Source organism: Amia ocellicauda, chromosome 19 (genome assembly GCF_036373705.1).
Source record: "Amia ocellicauda isolate fAmiCal2 chromosome 19, fAmiCal2.hap1, whole genome shotgun sequence".
Taxonomy (NCBI): Eukaryota; Metazoa; Chordata; class Actinopteri; order Amiiformes; family Amiidae; genus Amia; species Amia ocellicauda.
In genome coordinates this window covers 9,385,784-9,408,131 of record NC_089868.1, presented here as the reverse complement: position 1 = coordinate 9,408,131, position 22,348 = coordinate 9,385,784, and the positions used below count along the sequence as shown (strand labels likewise).

Sequence of the window (22,348 nt, the reverse complement as noted above, 5' to 3'; positions counted from 1 at the left end):
TATGTTTTGAATTTGCCAATAAGAGGGACCAGTACACAGCTGGTACACAATTATATAAAAACTTCGTAACAACGAAAAGAACACAAAAGGACAAAGCAAAGTGCAGACAACTAGAAAATAAAAATAAAAGACCAGATTCAATCTTTGTTAGGGTGTTGCCATAAAGTAAGGAAACAGACAAAAGGCACTGATGACAGAGATTTTGTTTAACATGGTTCACTTATATCCGAAACAATTTATCCAACTCATTTCTTTTTCTCCACCAATCACTAACCCCAGTACTGGTCAATCAGAATCCCCCAAACTAAAACTGCTCAGCGACTGAATGTGTATACAAGCATGCAGTTAGTGAACAAAGACTGCCTCATGCAAAGCTTCTACTGGCGATGTGGTGTAAAGGACTGTGTCAGAGACTTGCAGACGATGAGTTATGATGGGAAACATTGTTACCTTTAGGATTTTATCTCCGGGTTGAAGCACGTTGGAGGCGGGTCCGTCAGGCTGTACCCTAGTAACAAAGATACCCTATAAGTCAAAAGTGATATGAGGTTAGGAACAACTCGGTAAAGATTGTTTAGAATCTTTGCCTTTCAATCTGGATTTTTTGCTCGTTTCATATAGGCCATTGCTCAGTTATCTATATAATTATAGTAAGCTATAAAAACAAACAAAACAAAAACAGCTACGAATACAGTGAGTTAGAAGACTAACCTAAATGTAAAATTCAGAATTATTCATACAATTCTATGAGCAAAAACATTTAATCCTTATTATGATTATTATTAGTAGTAGTATAATTTAGGTTTTTAACAGCTGTCTTCACTGGAATACCTTTCTGTCACTATTAGTATTTTAACTGACAACTCTGAAACTCCTCTGCTATGACCTAAACAGGCACCTCCAAGATTATAAATGCAGCAAAGCCTGGTCTTTTGGTTATATATATTTATTTGTTTGATGTTGTTGTTGTTGATGTTGATAATATAGATCCTTGGGCACACCTTCGTAAAGTACGCGTACCAGCCTTCAAACACAAAAAAGTTGGAAAGTAATTTATATCTGCATTTTCCTCGTTTTGTGCTTTTTTTCCCCGCATGTTTTTATCATTTTATCATGCTCTTTCTGTGCTTTCTCATTTTCCTTTGCCAATCCTGCACTCCAGCAAGAACAGTTTGGGAATGTAAGAGTGTAGGAAAGGTAGCAAATGAGAACAGGCCTCTTGGCATGTTTTGCAGAGTTTTTTGCTTGTAGTTTTTCCAAGTACCTCATTAAGATGCTTCTCGGAATATCCCAGTCAATGAGCTCATATACTGACTTTTAAAACATTAAAACTGCCCTGGGGGTAGTCAAGTTAGCATAGCATCATAACATCTGTGGCCAGTATTAAAACATTAGAGCGCCACACAAAAATTGCTCCCCATACAGTTTCCTTTTCTTCACTGCTGAGAAGTTTCTTCAGAAGCTACACAGTGAATCGATGATTAACCCGCAATCATAAAAAAAGACACTTACAACACAAAACAGACATTAAGGGAAATGCAGATTATATAAATTACTTTACATTTGCTGCCTTCATGTTATTGGCAACAGTAATAATACAAATAAGATGATAGAAGCAAGAATTATTACTTATTACAGACATTCTTATTAAAAAAGTCATCTTTTTTAAATAGTTACTTCACTTTTTTATCTGTGGAAAATACAAAATAGTTTTGAAAAGAACAGAACAGTGGCAGTTAATTCCCTGGAAAACTGTACCATGTCAAAATGAAAGTAGAATTGTATACACACAAATACATTTAATGAAACCTTGTTTTTCTTTTTTCTTTTGTTTGTCATTTCATCCCTGATATTAACATACTGGTATTGAACTATTGCAGAGACAATCACCACCATCACATTAGTATCAAAATTACAGCCAAAGACAATTTCTAATAAATAAACCACAATACAAAATTGAGGAAAACTACACAGGAAAAAAAAAAACTTAATTACACAAGCCTTTTGTAACATTTTTATTAAAAATAGAAGAAATAAATAATAAAGAGATTGATTTGGAGGACAAACATTGCTTCTATTGCAAACTGCACCAGAAAGTTTTCCCCTCCTGCTAAAATAAAATGCTAAAATAAAATAAAGTTGTTTTAAACAACAGTTATGACACATTATCTTGACTTAAATTTGTGTTTTTTTTTCTGATACCTTTATAGTTTATTTTATTTTAGAACGGGAGAAACTCTTGCCTTGGAGAAATAGGATTTGATTACCAATGTATTAGTAGTTCATTGCAAACAAATAATAATAATAAAAAAATCTGTTTTGTCACTATTTTCCATAAGTTTTATTAAAACCAGCTGGCACGGCTTCTTAACTTTTATACACTAACTCATCGTTGACAAGCTGATAAATTTGGCCCCATGTGTTTGGAAAACCAAGTATTATAATGCCAACACATAACTTTACATCCATATTGAATTTAACTTTTAAATCGATAAATCTGGGTATTAAAACTGCTCACATTTAAATAATATGTCATCGAGTGGACAGATCCCAGAGTACCTGGAATTACGTTTACATCAGGTCCAATTGAAATATTCAAGCATTTGCTTCTGTCAAGCATGGCAGAGTCTGGCAAGAGTCTGTATGTTCATTTTGTCATTTTCTAACAAATATTTAGGCATTTCATAAACAGACGTTAAATTATCGGGCGGCTGTGCTGTTGCCGATTTATACAACTAAATGTTGCTAGGTGTGGCTTTGAGGATTTCCTACTGTTTTCCAAATTGGCCCATGACTGAGAATATGATGATCTGTTTAGCCAATTGTATTCTCCATTTGATTGGGGCTCTGTTTGAATGAGGCACTATGCAGCAACAAGTGGCATGTGCTCCAATCTAACAGCAAACACAGGAAAGAGCTATAAGGACACTTGTCTGGTGGTCACAATATGAAAAGTAAGCAGGAAAAGATTTGCTGTACAGGTTGTGGCTGGTGTGCACAGGACAGGGAAACTGATCAGAGGGGACAGGGACTTTTTTTGATCACGAGAACTAGCTTCCCATTTATTTGTATTTTGATTTGCTGGCGTAGCATTAAAGTACAGCGCACCTATGCCGAGAGTGGCGTTCCCACACAGAACAAAGGCGTGAGGCGGTTTCATTTGGAAGCCTTTCAAGCTCTGCGCCGAGCACACAGGAGACCTCCAAATTAAACACAATCGAGAGCTGCACACCGTGGCCGAGCAGAAACAAACAAGCAGGCAATCAAACTGCTCATAATGCGTTTCCATACAGAATGCACGCTGCTGAGGAGAAGGCTTTCAGTTTTTAAAAATGAATTGGTTTTGAGTGGCACTCCCCCTGTGATGCAGATTTTTGTCCGTCTTTTTCTTATTTTTCATTTATTTCTGACTCTCAGTATCCATGGCTTCCAGCACCAAAAAACAAGGCAGGATTCTACTGACTCCTTAAGGAGTATATTCTTCAGATTCAAGTTATTTTTACCCAAATCCCTTTACTAAAGGTCAAACAAATGGACATCAGATTTACATTTACACAAAACTGTCATATTCAGTGGTGACAAGAACATTTAATTTAATTGTTTTTCCTTTAATTTAAATGTTGTTACAAAAATAGCTAACCATGCACATTTACTGTGGTAGATACAAAATCTATTGTAGGGACTTTAATATTTAATATTTAACTTGTCAATAAAAAAGTACATATTCTATATGATAACGTGTAGTCAAATATTTTCCCCCAGACATTATTTTTGAATTACTTTGTCAAGGACTAGTACAATTAAAGTGTGGGAATTTAGAACACAACCAATAGATTCCATAGATGGTGCTTAATTACATTATTAATCAGAAAGGGATTGTTGTTATGGTATTTTACATGTTCATTCATGAACTATGAAATTAATGTATAATAGACAAGTTAGTGTATGGCCATGGTTTGCCCAGATTCTCTTTGATCAAATAAATTATCGATCAGCTGTTTTTCTTTTTATCGGATCAGATTGAATGGATTGCTGATCAGAGAGAGTCTTAATATTTTACACAGCAATACAGCTCTGGAAAAAATAGAGAACACTTAACACTGATTTCTGAACTTGGAGTGGTCTCTTAATTTTTTCCAGAGCTGTATATTCATTATCAGGAAATTAATAACTAATTCTGACTTAAGTCAATGAAATTCAATATCAATTTAGGAATCATTTAACTCTCCATTTACTCGTTAATTAATTTCAGTTTGGGCCCAACCCGTTCCATCTCAAAACGTCTATGTGGGATTATTGAACCATCTGGTCACATCAGTATATAGCTTTGAAAAGTGTAAAAAAAAAAATCTCATAAATGATGCTTGATGTATTTTGTGGCCACATAAGACACTCTCAAAACCATTTGGTATGATAGGAAAAAAGTGCTAAGCTACACCTTTATGTTTCTCTAACCCTATGCTTTGCAATGGTCTCTGGAGAACCAGACAGTAGTCTATAACAGGAGGTAATTAGGAGCTGTTTTTGAACATCTGGCAACTGCTCTGTGATGTTTGCCCATGAAGTGGGTTTTGTATGTGTAACTGTATGGATGATCTCATATGCATCTCTAAAAATACACTGAAACAAGCAGTTTCTTTTATTTTTATTTTTTTTGCTCCCTTTATAGCCTCTCTAGATGTATACGGTGCCAAATGTTTAATGTAACAACTGTGCTTTCTGCTTTCTTTCTGTGACTGAAATAGCTTATAGACACAAGTGCAAATGTTTATTAGGCCCTGTTGGAGAATTACTGCTCACTCTATGAAGTGGATTCTATATCCTTTTGTGAACGACATCATAAATTGTGAGGGCTCTTATGGCGTCAGCACTAATAGGGCCTGTCGTTCCTGTCTTAAGAGCATGGATTAGCTTCTTCTAAGGAATGATTAGCTTTGCTAACACTCATTTGGAAATTCAGAATCTGTCCTCTACATGTCAGATGATAGGTGATCTCCTCCTACGCTTTTGGGACTTAAGGCTAGAGCCCAGTAGCATCGGAGCCTATGTAGGTGTTTGTGGAAATTGTATGGTGATAGGAATGAAACAGATAGGAGAGATAGATTAGTGGAATGTGCTGAGAACACAAATGTTTTTATTACAATCTCTCTAGTAGTTTATGCCAGAAAAAAGAGAAGATGGAATCACAGTGAAGCTGTAGAAAATTGGAAATCATTCTTGCAAAACTTTTCACAATGTGTCTCATAATTAGACAAATCCCAGATAAATGGAACAGCACAACTGCCATCCTGCCAAAGGACACAAAGAAAATCTGAAGAAATATAGGACATTTAGACTACTTTCCACTGTATACAAAGTATTTACAAATGTACTAATACATCGCCTACAATATATGCTAGACTTTGTAGAAGTGGATATTACATTATGGATCATATTCAAGTTGTCCGAGAAGTATTAGAAAGATGTAGAGAATATGAGATTTTGCTGTACCTGGGTTTCACTGAGAGAGAGCATTTGATTCAGTCTATACAAGTTCAATCAGCAGTGCTCTAAGAAATCAAAACATTGAAGAAATATCTACAATCAAACTCCATCAAGTCACTGACACAATCAAGATCTGTAAAGGACTACATCAAGAACAGACAATCCAAAACTCTTCAGAGCAACTCTTGAAGAAGTGTTCAAGATTTTGGATTGAGATTAAAAAAAAACGATTTGCAGATGACAACTTCAACAACTTCAAAACACCTGAAAAACTACAGATTGAAATTCAAGAAAACTAGACTCAAATAAACTTTAAAAAAACCAAAGTCATGTTCAATAGCTTTGTGAAAACTGAGAAGATTCAAGTAGATCAAAAGATACTTGAAGTCGTCAACAGTTCTGTCTACCTTGGCCAACAAATCAATGCAGATGGGGATCTTATGGAAGAAATGAAAAGAAGAGTGAAAATGGGATGGAGTGCATTTGGAAGAAACAGCACACTCTTGAAAGAAAAAACTACTTATTTGCCCAAAGATAAAATAACAAGAGGAGAGAGAAAAACAAGTAAATGGATGAGTGAGCAACCAAAGTATGTGACATTGAAAGAGTGAGAATGTGAAAATGGCAATTGGCAGGAAGAACAGACCAACAATGAACTAAATAAGTTATTGAATGGATCCAAGTGATTGAAAAAGACCAAGACAATGAGCACACAGAAGATGGGAAGGTGAAATCAGAAGCTTTGCTGGCATGACCTGGAAAAGAGTGTGGAAGCATTGCACCCATTTGATATGTCCCTCTGAAATGACCTATGTGTGCAAGGCACTCATATTTACACTTTCAAATCATTCTAAAATAGGTGAATATGGGGGGGTCCCCTTACAAACTGGAACGGGGGATGGGAAAAATGAAAACAATCAGTCAAAACTTAAATAATAAATAAATAAATGGATAGTCCTCAGTTTCCTATGAAATCTGTCCTATGCATTTATTTGTATTTATTTAACAGAGGTTTCTTTCTTCACGTAGGGCAGATGCAAAGCTGCATTCTAGATCAGAGATTCCCAAACACCAGTCCAGAGACCAGCCCTGGTCTGTTGCATATTTCGTCCTGAACCCTATCACATTCAGCTAGCAGATTAAAACATGCTTTTAGACAGCAGGCAGTTTCAACTTTCTTCTGTTATATGATTTATGTTAAAATAAATGACTTTGCTGGCTTTGCAGAAACTAGGCACAGAAAACAGTAACAGGAGATGGAAGTGGTCATAAAATCACAAATCAGCACTCTTTGCTTGCAGTACTATTGCTTTTATGTATTTACTGTTTTCGGAAATGTCTTTAACGTAATTGGCGGTCACATATTTTCACCGACTCTTGGCTGAGATGTATATAAAAGACATTTTGTTTATCAAGGTTGTGAACTCAGTGGAATCTGGGCAAGACGGCTGTGCTCTATACAAACTCAGTGGGAATACTGCATTGATTTTATTGTTGGGTTTCATCAGCGAAAGCAAAATGCTAGGGTTAGAAATCTAGAAGGCACCAAAAAGCTCCACTAGTTTATAATACATTGTGAACACCTCACTTCTTTATTTCTGCTCTTCTTGGTCAGCATACAATGTACAATGTACAACATCACTATAGTCACAATTAGCTGTAAATGGACCAATTGTTTCTGTCGACCTAATGAGTCTTGATTTCAGTGCAGTCCTGAACAATGGAAGTGCAGTGGAAATGCATCAGGCTGTGGCGCATACTGTACGTTGCAGGAGCCGTTTCCATAGTAACTCTTCAGCAAGACCTACTTATCCTATTTTCCAAAAGTGTTCGGCAATAAAATGTGGTGTAATTCACCTTTAGCAGGGCTGGAATATAAAAATAACGATTAAAGGGCAGAAAGGAATGGCGTTAAGGGGCCTCATTTATTGGAGATATTTTCAGATGCAGTGCTACACAAGGTTTACACTGTCACAGTGTGCGGAAAAAGTAACAATGGTCTTACCATATCTGACGGCTTGAATGGATTTCCCTGTCCACTTATTCCTCCTGAGATGCTAAAGCCAAGGCCGGGGTTCTTTTCTATCCGTACACAAAACTGCAAGAAAGTGAAACATAAAGACCACTGCATAATAACAAACAGTGATTTCAAAAAACAACAACGCACAAACACACATATACAAATACATTCACACAAATGTAGTACAAGGATACACTTCAACATTTGTAGTGTGATAACTATGTGCCATCAAAATAAATAACCAAGAACTCTTCCAAGTCTTCAAGTCTTTATTTTCAATCTATAAATTGTGGCGATGCTGTCATGGGTAAAAAGAAAAAAAAAAAAAAGAAAAGAAAAAGGAAACTGCATTCATCAGTCATGTACAAAATGACCTCCATTAATTACTGCTGTGTTGTTCATTACAACCTGTGCTACACAGTACCCCACCTCACTCAAAATTCACTCCAGATCTTGAACGTACTTGCATAACAGAAAAGAAAGAAAAAAAAAAACAGGTATAAAACACATGGAATTCCTGAAAATGTTCTTTACATTTTCTGGATTCATAAACACCATTACAGAAGCATTTGAATGAAAACCCAGTTCTATTCAACCAGTAATTAAAAAGAAAAGTCTGAGTTAATGTTCACCGAACAACAGTGAAAAGGGCCCATAACAACACAGTCTCACTGTTTTATAAGCAATGCTACTCTACAAAGTTGGTTTGACATCCATGGAGGAGTAAAAGCATGGGTATTTTTTTTTTATATCAGAACCCCCATTTTAAATGAGGCCTTAGTTTAAAAAAAGGGTTGATTTTTCAGGTTTAATTGATACATGAAATGAAATGAAAGGGTCAGTTCTTCAGGTAACTAAATTGCTGATGACAAAAAAAAAAAAACAATCCTTGAGAAACCCCCCACCAAAAAAAAAAAAAAAGAAAACATGATTATAGTCTGTTTCATCTCCACATTGCACCTTTGACAACACACATTTCATTATTTTATTCATATCAATCCTGAGCATTTAGAGTGAAAGAAAATTGAGAAGCAACCTCGGCTTGGGTGTTCAAATTCAAGCCTGGTCCTTCAGCACTTAGTACTCAGCGAGGAACACTGATAGGCGGCTTTGTTCTACACCAAGTAGTGCATAAATATAAAGATTCACTCATGAAAATGTAAGAAAAACAGAGGCGGAAAGAATAAAACCAAACCAGATGCTCTTCTTTCTTGGTTGCAAGGTGTGAGAAACAGACTACAGCTCAACCTTCATTCTGAGGAATACATTTGGTCACAGAAAGTGGTGCGTTTTCTCATTAACTCGGAATAAAGCTGGGGGTATTGAAAGAGCCCAACCTGCTCCTGATATCCATCCATACTTTTCTGCCCTTTGGTCTGAATGAGACAGCGGCCGCTCGGAGGGCCCCGGGGGCTAGTCGTGGAGATGGGGATGGGCAGCGGCGACTGGTACTGCTGGATGGAGATCTTGTTGATGGCCCCTTCATACTGTTGCTCCCTGGCCGAGCGGTGCGGGGGCGTGGCGGTGGCTGAGGTCACAATCATTGTCTGCGTTTGGTGGGGGTGGCTACCTGCCTGTGGGTAATTCAACCCGTTAGGCAAAGAGTCAGGGAGCTGAAAAGATGCAAACGTTACATCTTACACAGACGACTAACAGACAGCGAAACAGATGTGTGGCGATGTGTTTTGAGTGGCATGCAAAAGAGGAGCTTCCCAGTCGATTTTTGGTCTAGTCCAACAAGCTGGAAATGATAGATTAATCCAACAGGACTACTTCACACTGTAGTTCCTGGTCTTTTCCTTCGGTTTGTTCCTTGTTTCATGCAACTTTCAAATTTGTAAGAAACGGCAGCGCTACGCCACCCCTCCCCCCTTCCTCTCCTGCCTGGACAAGACAATGTTTCTAATAAAATAAAAAGGCTTTCAGTCCGCTTGTGAGAGAGTACATTGTTTCACACTTTGAATACTGAGTGATTTTTTTATTAGCACTTTAGGCTTGTACAGAGGTAGTATCAATTGTATACTTAATAATTTATGACCTGCTAAGCATGCTTACTGCATATGCATTCTAGCTAAATTGATATGTTTTACATTTATGAGGATAATAACCACTTGGGTTATTTTTGGCATGGATGTTTCTACAGTGTGACAAATAAGTATTAATTTAAAAAGCTGCGTTGCCGATGGGTGCAGTAAAACGACCCAGACGGGTTCGAGACAGCACCGAGGCACTAAGGGTCTTTATTTAACCTTTCAATGTTGTATCACAAGGCAAGAACAAGGGGCAGGGTCTATCTGATTGCTCTGAGACAAAACATGGAAAGAAGAACAACAACAACACAGACATTGATAGGACGGATGTTGCCATGGAGAACAAACATAAATTAAGCACATGTATTGTTCAAATGAATACTGGGAGTCCCTGGTTTATTACCTGGGACTCAGAAACATTAACAGAACATTTAAAAGCTACATTTGAAAACAACAGCAACAACATATTGTACACCTGAGCAGGTCTAAACATAACAAAAGGATTCAAAAGGAATGTCTGCCCATAAACAGAGTTCCTGCTCATAAACACTTATCTTATTGAACATGCTACCCAAGCGACTGTGGTTGTTTTATACTGTCTAGCTAGGGTCAGATTCTGTTGTCTTTGATATGGCAAAAGAACAACACATTAATCACAGAGAGTTTTGGAGTCTTCTGAGTTACTCTGTAAATTACAGTGTCAGGAATGCTATATTATGATGTCTATTTAAAGACAAGTTTTCCGCTTATTTGATTTGTCGGAATTTAAAAGTATAAAACACTTTGCAAAGATTTTCAACATCTATCTGAAGGATCAACTGTGGTACTGCTTAAAGACCAATGGTAGATTTCCGTCTTTCCAAGAATTTGCTTGTAGGGCAGGAAGTTTAGGAATCAGAAAATCATTGATAAAAAGGAAAAATCGACGGAAGTAACTGAACAGCATCAAGGCACTGAAATGTAATTGACAAACTGCTGCGAGTGACTAAAGCTCAAACTTCGGCGGGGATTAGTCATTCGGCTGGAAGAGTGTTTATTTTCAAGAGAGCACAAAACAATTTGCCTGGTGTGCCTTCCCCGTAGGTGTTTCTCAGGAAGTGCCAGTGAGTCATTTGTCTCCAGCTACAACCCCAGCTCCACCTTGAGAGGAGGCAGAAGCTCTTCCCCGGCTCTGACTGCAAAGAGAGAACCTGCTGTGCTTTTGTGTGGAAGACAACAAGCCTGGTGCGGTGGATTGCGGTAGGTGACAAATAAAACAAGGCTAAATAAATCACCTGTACTTATTTCACAACTTCAACAACTGGTGTGATTTCTGGTCAGTGTGGGAAACTCAATGCAGTGTGCCCTGTCTTCAGTTTTTAATCTTTTTTTATTTCTTCTTTGATTTTCTACAACTAAAATTTTGTAAAGATAATACATTTCACCTGTGTTTAGGGGACTATATTAGAGAGAATAATCTCTCCTGGTACCAAGGCTATTAATCCAAAACAAGCTCATCTAGTTACTAGTTGCAACTCATGTGTGTCTACTGGATGATAAATAAGTAATTTGTGTGTGTTTTAATTGTATATTGTTTCTGCAAGGTGGTACGGAGAGTATACCAAAGCGTGGGATAAATCAGAACTTCAGCAAACCCTCCAATTGTAGGTGACAAAAGCGATTGATGGTCGCTGTCAGTGGCTTCTAGTTTGTACCCAGTGGCAAAGTGCAATTGTCGGATGAGCTAAATGACAATTAATCTGTCCATTGGGAAGTGCTCAGCTAGATTCCTTTACCCACTGATTGACTGCAAATCACTGGCTTCTTAATCAAAACACTAATGAATATATCAAGATGTAGAAGTGGAATGGTTTCCTGTATTTTTATGTGTATTGTTTAATGTGGGTTTACATACATCTGTGGAAATGCATACTGATCTATAGAGATGTAAAACAAACATCACTCCTGTAGCAAAAACATAAAAACTTGTGCCGTAGTTTAAGACTCAATGATGGATGGTTGCAAAAAACAAACATCCCTTTATCTTTATGGAAAATAGGCAATGTCCTCTTCAACTACAACATATCTACAGTTAGGTCCATAAAAATTTGAACAGTGACACAACTGTCATCGTTTTGGCTCTGTATGCCACCACAATGGATTTGAAAGGAAACAAATCAAGATGTGCTTTAAGTGTAGACTTTCATCTCTAATTTGAGGGTAGTTACATCCAAATTGGGTGAACGGTGTAGGAATTACAGCCATTTTTATATGTGGTCCCCCCAATATTAGGTGTCAAAAGTAATTGGACAATTGGCTGCTCAGCTGTCTCAGCTGTTCCATGGCCCTGTGTGTGCTGTTCCTTCATTATTTCAGTTACAGGTAAGCAGATAAAAGGTCTAGATTTGATTTCAAGTGTGGCATTTGCATTTGGAATCTGTTGCTGTTAACCCTCAATTTGAAGTTCAAAGAGCTGCCACTGCGAGAGCAGCAAGCCATCATTAGGCTGAGAAATCAAAACAAGCCAATCAGAGAGATAGCAAAAACTTTAGGTGTGGCCAAATCAACTATTTGGTTAAAAAGAAAGAACGGACTGGTGAGTTCAGGAACACCAAAAGGCCCGGAAGACCACTAACAACAACTTTCCCTGGTGAAGAAAAACCCCTTCACAACAGTTGGCCAGATCAAGAACACCCTCCAGGAGGTAGGCGAATCTGTGTCAAAGTCAACAATCAAGAGAAGACTTCACCAGAGTAAATACAGAGGGTTTACCACAAGATAGAAACAGGAAACAGGAAGAGCAGATTAGAGTTTCACAAAAAACATCTAATGAACCTATACAGTTCTGGAACAACATCCTATGGACAGATGAGACAAAGATCAACTTGTACCAGAATGATGGGAATAGAAGAGTATGGAGAAGCGAAGGAACTGCTCATGATCCAAAGCATACCACCTCATCTGTGAAGCATGTTATGGCATGGGCATGTATGGCTGCCAAAGGAACTGGTTCCCTTGTATTTATTGATGATGTGACTGCTGACAAAAGCAGCAGGATGAATTCTGAAGTGTTTAGGGTTATATTATCTGCTCAGATTCAGCCAAATGCTTAAAATCTCATTGGACGGCGCTTCACAGTGCAGATGGACAATGACCCGAAGCATACTGTGAAAGCAACCCAATACTTTTTTAAGGTGAAGAAGTGGAATGTTCTGCAATGGCCAAGTCAATCACCTGACCTGAATCCAATTGAGCAGCGTTTCACTTGCTGAAGGCAAAACTGAAGACAACACTCCCCAAGAACAAGCAGGAACTAAAGACAGCTGTAGTCCAGGCCTGGCAGACATCACCAGGGAAGAAACCCAGAATCTGGTGATGTCTATGGGTTCCAGACTTCAGGCAGTCATTGACTGCAAAGGATTTGCAACCAAGTACTGAAACTCACAATTTAATTAATGATTATGTTAGTTTGTCCAAATACTTTTGAGCCCCTAAAATTGGGGGGACCACATATAAAAATGGGTATAATTCCGTTCACCCAATTTGGATGTAACTACCCTCAAATCCATTGTGGTGGCATACAGAGCCAAAATGATGACAATTGTGTCACTGTCCAAATATTTATGGCCCTAACTGTATATTACACAATCAGGTAAAATCTATTGGGACATCGATGCTAATGATAGAATAGTACAAATATTTTCAATCTATATGAGTATGCTATGATATTTTACACAACAATTTGTCTGTAATGCTTAAATCGCTTGTAAACAGATAAGTTAAAGTTTTTAAGCAACTATGGAAACTCAGGTCATTGGCTTCTGTCTGTTCCTGAGCTGTAAGTCTAATGCTTTAATATTAGAACAATAAATACAGCTCCTAAAAACAATTTTGTTCTATTATCTAGGATGTGTGTTTGACATTTGCAAAGTTCTGCCGACGTGCTCTCAAGCTGCCAGTTGAATTTCATAATGTATATATATTTTAAAAGGTTTTGTAAGTGCATGCACACACAGTTGATATGTATTTTGCTTTTAATTAGGCATCCTACAGATGTTTAATTTTCAGACACATGGGTCAATTATTCTCATCAACATCGGCTGGTTAGTCAGCTAATGACGAAGACGGTCCCAGCCCTGAGAAGCTCAAAAGACCAGCAAATAATCGCTTTGAAAAGGTTTGAATAGTGAAAACCACTGTTATTAATTTCCAGATTAACTGTCTGTGCAAAATACTAACGTGAGAAATTAGGCCAAACTGTTACAAAAAAAAACTGGGTTGGGAACAGGATGAACTGGGTCAGACAAACTGCTACTGGTGGACATTCACACATCAGGGTAATTGGATTAAATACACCCATGTTTTAAACAAAGGAGTCTTTGTCCAACGCATCAGAAAGAGCTAAGAAAATGCTAATACATCTCACATGCTAAGGTCATTTCTACAATTACAAATATAGATACATATTGGCCCCTCACTTGGGCCCCGATGGAGACAATAGTGGCTTTTGAGTGTTCAAATTCAATTACATTTGTGAAAGTAGCCAACAAATAAAGGATATCTTCAATGTTAATAAAATATACCACCCTCCCATCACTCAAAAATGTTCTATGCAATTAAACACGCTCAAGTGCTTTCAATCTGTTCCATAACAGTTTTTTATTTGTAAAACCAGTGAGTTCTTTTTTCTCAATTTGAAGAAGAAAAAAAAAAGTGCAGTGTTCCGACTTTTCATTAAGGCCGTAATTGAAAACGACATACTGTGATATAGTGAAAGCATTTTCATTAAGGGCAGTGTGCACGCTTGCCTGCGAATACTAGCCAAATCAGGTTCCTCCGTGTAAAAGCCCTGCCCTCTCCGCTTACCTTTTTGATGATGTTTTCTGGTGGCACGTCTCTCCTTCCCAGAGAATATGGGGCCCACTGGCTTGTGGGAGAAACATCTTCTTGTCCATTATCTAAGATATTGCTCTGCTGGGAAGGGGTCTAGCAACAAAGAAGGGGAAAAACAGAGCTAATGTCACTGTGTTTATTCAAGTGATCTCACGTCACCGCCATTGTGATACATAAACAGACGACACTTAACTAGCACTTCTCAGACCTGGTGTGCCGGTGGACAGACTTTAATTACTATTTTGTCAAGCTGTGTCTCTGTAACTAAACATTTTGTGGAAAGAAAAATGAAAACAACATCTGTGCAGAAAAGAAAGTCCAATAAAAGCAAAGGAACCAAATATCTAGGCAGCCTCTGTGCAGTTGCGGTGTTTTGTTTTTCCTCACCTCAAAGTCACAGCAAAACAGACTGTTTCAACATTAGATAACTTAGTAGATAAGGTGTTGTACTATCAATCAAAAAACCCAGTTACAGTAAGGACAGTGCTTATTGTTAAGGTTACAAAAAAGTCTATAAATAAAGATGCACAGTGATATGTAAAGAAGAACAGTACCTTTAATAATCTGAACACTGGAAAATTGCAGAAAAGAGGTAATGCATTTAGTGGAGAACAAACAGATTACAGAAACAAAAAAAACCTTCATAAAGCATTTTAACACCTCTGACAACAGCTTTTTACATATTATGTAAAATATGTAACTTAATTTACATATTATGAGTCAGATCCTGAAACTCTGCATAATAATAATAATAATAATAATAATAATCTAAGTATTTTATGCATGTAAGGAACAACTGTTTCCAGAGATAGGTTTTTTCATTTTTATATTGTTTGCAACGAACTAGAGAGTGTTGTGGTTTTAGCCATTGGGCTGAGATTCACAAGATAGCATTTGATTAGTCAATTTACGTCACAGCAAGCATTCAAATTTCGTATTGATTCCAGATGGCTTCATTGTCCTTTTCTTCTGTGCAAGAAACAGCATTTGCCAGCTTATTACATTTGTAATTGTTATAATTTTGAATGTGTTCCCATGAAATGAGAATTCAGTTTACAATCAGAATAAAATGAGAAAAACAAAACCACTAATTAATAGGTTTACAGTGTGAGGTTGAAAAGAGAACAGGACATTGGTATGTGTTGTTGGCCACCAAAATATTCATGTGTTTTTGTATCAAGATGACTTTCTTTTTCATGGTTAGGTTGCTAACATGTTGATCTTAATTAAATGTCAGTTTTCCCTCCTGCAAACGAATACATTCTTCAAACATGAAGGAAGTTCATGAAGGCACTTTGAAGGGTTTGAAAAAAACAGAATGGAAGATGCGATCTCCATGTTATATACATTTCCTATTAGATTAATGCGCTGTGCTCTCTCTCTAGTTTGCTTCTTACTTATTGCAAATATTCTCTCATGTTTTCACTGCGCGTCTCTGTTGCAGTTTCCATTAAGGATACTATTTTTCATGCATAAAAAGTAGCATCTGAAAAAAACTGGCGAACAAATGTCTGGATGCATAGCTTTTACACATAGCTGAGAAGTCCATCGGTGAAGGATGGCTTCAGCTCGTACAACACTCAATCTTCTTTGTCAGTCTGGAGAAAACATTTTTCTTAATTTGTTTGTCAGTGGCTTTACCATGTACAATTTCTAAAGTCATTTATTTTATTGGAGTTGTCGCCAAATAAAAACAATGATTCATGTAAAACACACATAGTAAGATACTCAGCAAGTAAATCCTGGGATTAAGGCAATATTCACAGGGATGTACAATAATGCTTTAAAATAAAGATGCAAACACAGCTATTGTACAGTTCAGATGGAAGACAGGAATATTTATGCTTATTTTTCACCATTGTGTTTGGCTATATTTCTAATGTCATTGAGTGAAAACAAGTAAAATATCCAGCTTTTAATTCCAAAAATCAATGCGTAGAAAGAAAATAAAAGAAACTGAAGGCACAGGAACACAAAAAACGAAAAAGTAAAGTGAGACAATGCAAAGCAACATTAAGTTTGTGTTGTTTTGGTTTGAATATCTACACATAAACAATATATAAACAGGTGATGCACATCCCCCCAAAATTCAGAAAGCTGTTCTGACTTAAAAAAAAAAAAAAACGAGGAACGGAAATTAAAGCACACCGCTGCGCATCTCTTCTTCCTCCAGCTACCCATTACTATTACAACGGGACCATACAGAGCGCCTCAATCGCACAGATCATCTTCCCTGGGTTTGGGTCCTTCATTTGGTATGTATAAACCCTGCATTGAACCGGTACTGGCTTATAAGCTTTCCTATTGCTACACTACACTTAATATTAAAATCAGTGCTGTATTCATGATTATAATCCATCAGGACGTTGGGAGCTTAAGAGCTAACATTTTCATTTATTTCTTTACAGGTTTTCCTCATTGTTGTAAACTCAGGATTTAAGACAGGATTTTGGTTATTTAGACAGTGGTACGTCTTGCTTTCCTATCTTAAAATCTTTCACAGTTATGTTATTATGTTTCAGTCATGGCCTTTGTCAGGCAAAAACGGTGAAATAATTTTCTGCAAAAGTAACATACAAGCCCAAGTTTTAAAGGAAGAGTCTCCTGCTGATGAAATTGAGTGTCTAACTGACAAACTTAATCAATTGGATTTAAAATATAATTCTCTTATTTTTTCCCCTGAAGAAAATGTACTCTACGATATATTCAACTCATAACTCAAGTCTATTTTTGACCACCCCTTGCTGCTATTCTAACTCTAAAATGCTGGAGAGCTTTATATGTTCCTCTTCTGGCAACACACCATCTTCTCCAAACTGTGTAAGCTCTGTGTCAATCCCTCCAGGTAACGATCAAGTGCCCTCTTTGACAGCCCTCACGCTGCTACAGAAGCTATATCCAGAAATAGACCAGGATGGTGGTGTCTTTAAAATAGGACAGGAGCAGCGGATGGGTAGAAATAAAGTATTGCAGTTTATAAATAGACATATTCAGGGTTCCTTTTTTTTCAGATGGACAAAAGGAGCTCTGAAAAAGAAGGCAGCCAATATCCACTCAGGAACTCCAAGTGTATGAGATCCATAAACACTGTTATCTATCCCCCTTGACATCTAGGTGATTCTCTCATTTTCTCTTCCCCACAACTCATTAAAAAGTGGGTGAATCTCCTCCCTGGGACACTCACTTCAAACTGAAGTTCAAATCATTATATTATTTCAATACTGTGTCAGCTAGAATTCACTTCGTTGATCAGCAATGATGTTGGGATATATTTCTATATCCGCAAGTTGACATCTGAAAGGAAAACGTCTCAAATCCCACTTTTGTTTGTAGATATTAGGTGTTGTTTTCAATGCAAATAGGATTATTGGGCTGTCATGTCTATAACAAATAGAAAAGTAGCCCCAAGTAGGTCAAATACACTCGAATATTGGTCATATAAAATACAATAAAAAGTCTGAAATTAAGCAGCCTGTGCACCACCACATATATTGTTTGTCTAGTCTGGAAGTTGTTGTTGCATTCAGTGTAATACTCACATGATGAGGAGGTAGCCAGTGCTTCCTTTGGTGTTCATGCTTTAAGTTATTGTAAAAGTTTAAAGTCATGCTTCTGCGTGCATGCGCTGCAGAATACCGTCCCGAACACAGCATGCCGAAGTTAACTGTGTTGTGATTAAGGACAGCGTTCTGATTGAAGGAGGAAACAATCATGTGACACGAATGAATGAGTGACCTGGACAGAATGTTTAAAAGCAGCTGCTCTGGTACATCAGATTACCGCTCTTTCACACACACACACACACACACACACACACACACTGCATAGCTACAACATACATCATGAGAAATAGCTAGGCACATGTAACAAGAACAATACAACAAGGATTTTAACAGTTGCAAACAGTAACAAAATAATAATAATAATAACATTAATAATAGCAATGATAATAAAGAATATTACAATAATTATAAAAATGCTTCATTGACAAAGATACTCAATCCTTACCAGTATCACATCTGTCTCTTTTTGGAGTTTTAAATGATATTTTTGTATTTTAGAGCCAAAAGCATGAGGAAGCAGGTGCATATAAAAAATAAGAAGCAAGCTTAACAGATGCTTACAAGGTGACATTCATGCAGGAGGCCTCCTTAATCATCAACGCCTGTGTGGGTAAGTAAAACTATCCAATTCCTGGGGTAGAAATTATTCTAATGCAAACTTTACAGTCTTAATTAAAATGCAAACAAAAACAGTAATTTAACTCTTAATGAACACCAAAGAGGGCCCTTGTTTGAGGAGAGAAGGGAGAAGACACTTACTCGGTCTAATCTTTTTGCTTCTATATGTCTGAGCAGCTGCTGCCTCCAGTCCACGGGCATTTTCGAGGAGCTGTCATCTACTTTTATTGGCATGGGGCGCATCTTCATGTCGCTGTCGGTGTTCTTCTCCGTGCAGGTGCTGAGGTTGTAATCAGAGGGCACTTTCTCCAGCAGGGCAGCCATGGTAGGCCGAGCGGACACTGGCCGAGCCTGGGAGGCCCCGTAGCTCTCTGTGCTGTAACTCCTGGCCGACAGGGGTCGCCTCTGCGTCAGGTTCTTTGCCGGGAAACCCGTGGCAGGCTTTTTTGGCTCCTGGTACGAGGAGTACTCGTCCTCGTACCGCCCGTTCCGTTTGTGGAACTGGGATTCGGCCAGGCTGTTCTGGTGTTCCAGCATGCCTTTGAAGTGCGTCCGGTTGTAGCGCTCACTGAGAGGAAGCTCCTGAGCCTCCGCCACCCTCCGGAAGAGGGCCATCTCTGTGGAGCTGACCAGCGAGTCAGCCCTCCGGAGGAAGCCTGGCCGGGACCTCTGGCTGGGGAATGGCTGGCTGATGGTGTCCTCGTTGACAGAAGGCTGAGAGAAGGAGAACAGCTGCTCCATGGGCGGATAACCCCGTGGGTATCCCCTGGGACTCACCAGTTCCTTGGGAATGTTCTTGCTTTGCTGACTGATGTACTCTGGGTTGTTTGGGAAAGGAGGAGGTACCCTCCTCTCAGGCTTCACCACCTCCACAGCCCCCTGTGGGTTGAAGCTTTGGTCAAAGTGGTAAACCTTCTTGGGGATCGAAGACTTATGCTGCTGGCTGCTCTTGCCGGTGCCGTAGCCATCCAAGTCATCGTCCAGCATGGGAGCCGACTGGCTGCGGGACATGCTTTGCTCGGGGGGCAGCGATAGCTCCTGCTTGTCCAGGCTGCCTTGGTTTTCCGTACTCGAGCTGTAGTTCTCCAGCGGGATGCTGTAGACCTTGTAGGACCCGATATCGATCTCGTCGATGCTCTGCGACTTTTTGAACTTAGCCTTCACTTCTTTCATCATGGGGGACAGCCTTTCTGTGCTTTTGCTGATGACCATGGCTCCCTTGGTGGGGTCTTGCCTGCAGTGGACGTGCGTGAAGATGTTGGAGTGGCTCCTCCCCGTCCCCGAATCCCGGGAATCGAGGAAGCCCCAGGCGCCAGTGGAAGGGAAAGTGCCCGGCAGCTCACTCAACTCTTGCTCAAACTCCTTCCGGTCTGGAGCAGGGCTGCTGGCGGGGGTGATCTCTAACTTGGAAGGGAAAGCTGTCCTATCTTCAAAGGGGCTAGGGGTCCTTGTCCAGTTCTGCCAAGGGTTAGGGGGAGGCACTTCAGTTTCGGGTGTATTTCGGACACTGTGAAACGAGTGGGGGGACTGCTCTAGCTCTAAGGGGACTCCCACTATTCTCTCCTGCCTAATGAGGGGCCTGCGTCCGTGAGCAGAAGAGCTTCTGGGTTTAGAACCAAGCATGGGGTTGGTGCTGGGGTTCTCCATGGGCGGTTCCTCAGCCACGAAGCCCGTGTTGTCGTAGTGGGTGCTGTCTTTCCAGCTGTCGAAGGTGTCGCTGAGGGGGCGCCTCTCGTTTCGCTGCTGCAACGTGCTGGAAGGGGGTGTTTCTCTCTGGCTCAGCAGCGGCTTTGTCTCGATGGGCTGGGGGAATGACTGGGCAAGCCTGCAGAGAACAGCAAGAGAGCTTTCACACAGGCTATTGCTGGCAAAACTCACTGAATAGTATAATTTTACCCGAGGTTAACTTTTTTGGGAGGGACTTTTTATTTTCGCGGATTCTTTTCTCAACTCCTGTGGGGGCTGCAATCAGTCATATCTTTCAAAATGTCATGCTGAGCTTTCTGCATGAGAAAACCAAATAAAAAAAAAAAAAAAAAAATATATATATATATATATATATATATATATATATATATATATATGAACAAGTTTGTTATTTAGAAATTATACTTCAGTCTTCATATTGCAGGATTTTGCTTTTCAGAGAAATTTAATTTTTGTATGGTCATATTTGCCTGGAGGAAATTGCTTTACACATCTGTTGGGATTCTGATAGCACTAAAGCAGCTCATCTTACACCTGGCAATATAAAGCCTAATAAAGAAGAGTGAATAGAGTTTTTTTATATGCCTTTCAAATAACTGATGATAATTTATTTGGAATAAATCAAACATTAATTTGAAGACAGCTTTCGGATGACAGATACGCCATTAAAAGAATGTCGACCAGGGACAAAGAAAAAAGGAAAATGTATTTGAAGTTTGCAGCTGAATAACCTTTTGCTGGTGGAATTCATGTTGCATGATAAGACAATTGTAGTGTATGTGGCATCCATATGACCTTCACTTTAAAAAGCACCACTCAGGAAGCAGCAGAGATTTGGAAGAGTTTCTTTTGTGTCAGACACATGCAAATGTATGTTAATGAGGGATTAAAGCTACGGCGGACAGCATTTTCCTAACAGAACCGTGTGTGACAGCTTGCTGTCCACTTCGTCTCAACGATCAACATGCGGGAATGGTAAGATTTCCAGTTTTTCGACATGAGATCCGTGTGAATCATGCATGCGGCCTACGAGAAATGAAGACTGAAACATCAGCACTATCAGGAGTCTGCATGTTCAGGCTGTTAGCTGTTTCATCTGCACCAAATCCCCTGATTGATGTGATAGATGGACTGTAGGCTAGTACAGGCTTTGCAGTGCGAATAACTGTGGATGGCTGTGACAGCATACACATCAAAGCACGTGTGCCTTGTCTCATCCCTCCCGATGAGCAGCACGGAAGTCATAGCAGTGAGCCCAGTTTAGAAAGTACCGCTGGAATAATAGATTCATAAATAAATAAAACTAATGGTAATTCAATTGCACATTACAGAGCATTACACATTCTCAGATGAAGAGTACTGAGGTGTTAATTTGTTGACGTTAAGCTTTTATTTGTAGCAACAGAAATTAAATTTGACTTACAAAACCACCCTGGCGAAACGACCACATTGCATCTCCTACTCTAGAGATCATTTTAAAATATAACAAAGTTAACAGACCTTTGGACAGAGTATTTTTAGAGAGCCACACAAGCAAATGAGAGGTCTGCATGCTGAAATGACAGAATTTTCACTATGTAAAAGAGATCTTGATATATTTATAAAAATATCATCATCATCATCATCATCAATCCACTGTTGGGTGAAGGCCTTCCCAAGATATTTCCACTTCAATAGCTTCCCATCTTTTAAAATAAAAGATCTGACCAAGTGGAACCCATACCGGTTTGTCCAGTGAGTAGGAGGGGCCCCATCTTTGGTGACAGGTTGCAGGGCCCCAACGTTGCCAGGGGGGTTTGAGGAGCCTGAGGAGCCCTGAGAGGGGGAGTAGTCCGAGTAGGTGGCAGAGGAGCCACTGTTATTCAGGCAGTGCATTTTATCTGCGTCCGAATCGTCGGTTGACTCTGAAAAACACAAGGACAAACATGGAAAATACACAAAGAAGCTGCAGTGCTGGTAGTTAAGAATATGTCTGCCTTCACCCCTCAATCACAACATTTATAATGTCCCAGTGCATCCATGGGCTGACATGTTCAAGCAATAAAAGGATAAAC

The 22,348-nt window shown here is 39.0% G+C and overlaps 1 protein-coding gene across 1 annotated transcript in view; it reads right to left on the bottom strand.

Annotated features, from left to right (window-relative positions):
• lrrc7 (leucine rich repeat containing 7) overlaps positions 1-22,348 on the bottom strand; it is a 150,782-nt gene that overhangs the window by 6,000 nt on the left and 122,434 nt on the right. The window contains exons 21-27 of the mRNA XM_066692203.1: positions 22,018-22,198; positions 18,729-20,412; positions 17,946-18,095; positions 14,380-14,499; positions 8,842-9,117; positions 7,490-7,582; positions 451-525 (exon numbers count right to left, since the gene is read on the bottom strand). Of these exons, the coding sequence (XP_066548300.1) occupies positions 451-525; positions 7,490-7,582; positions 8,842-9,117; positions 14,380-14,499; positions 17,946-18,095; positions 18,729-20,412; positions 22,018-22,198 (2,579 nt within the window). The remainder of the gene's footprint in view (positions 1-450; positions 526-7,489; positions 7,583-8,841; positions 9,118-14,379; positions 14,500-17,945; positions 18,096-18,728; positions 20,413-22,017; positions 22,199-22,348) is intronic.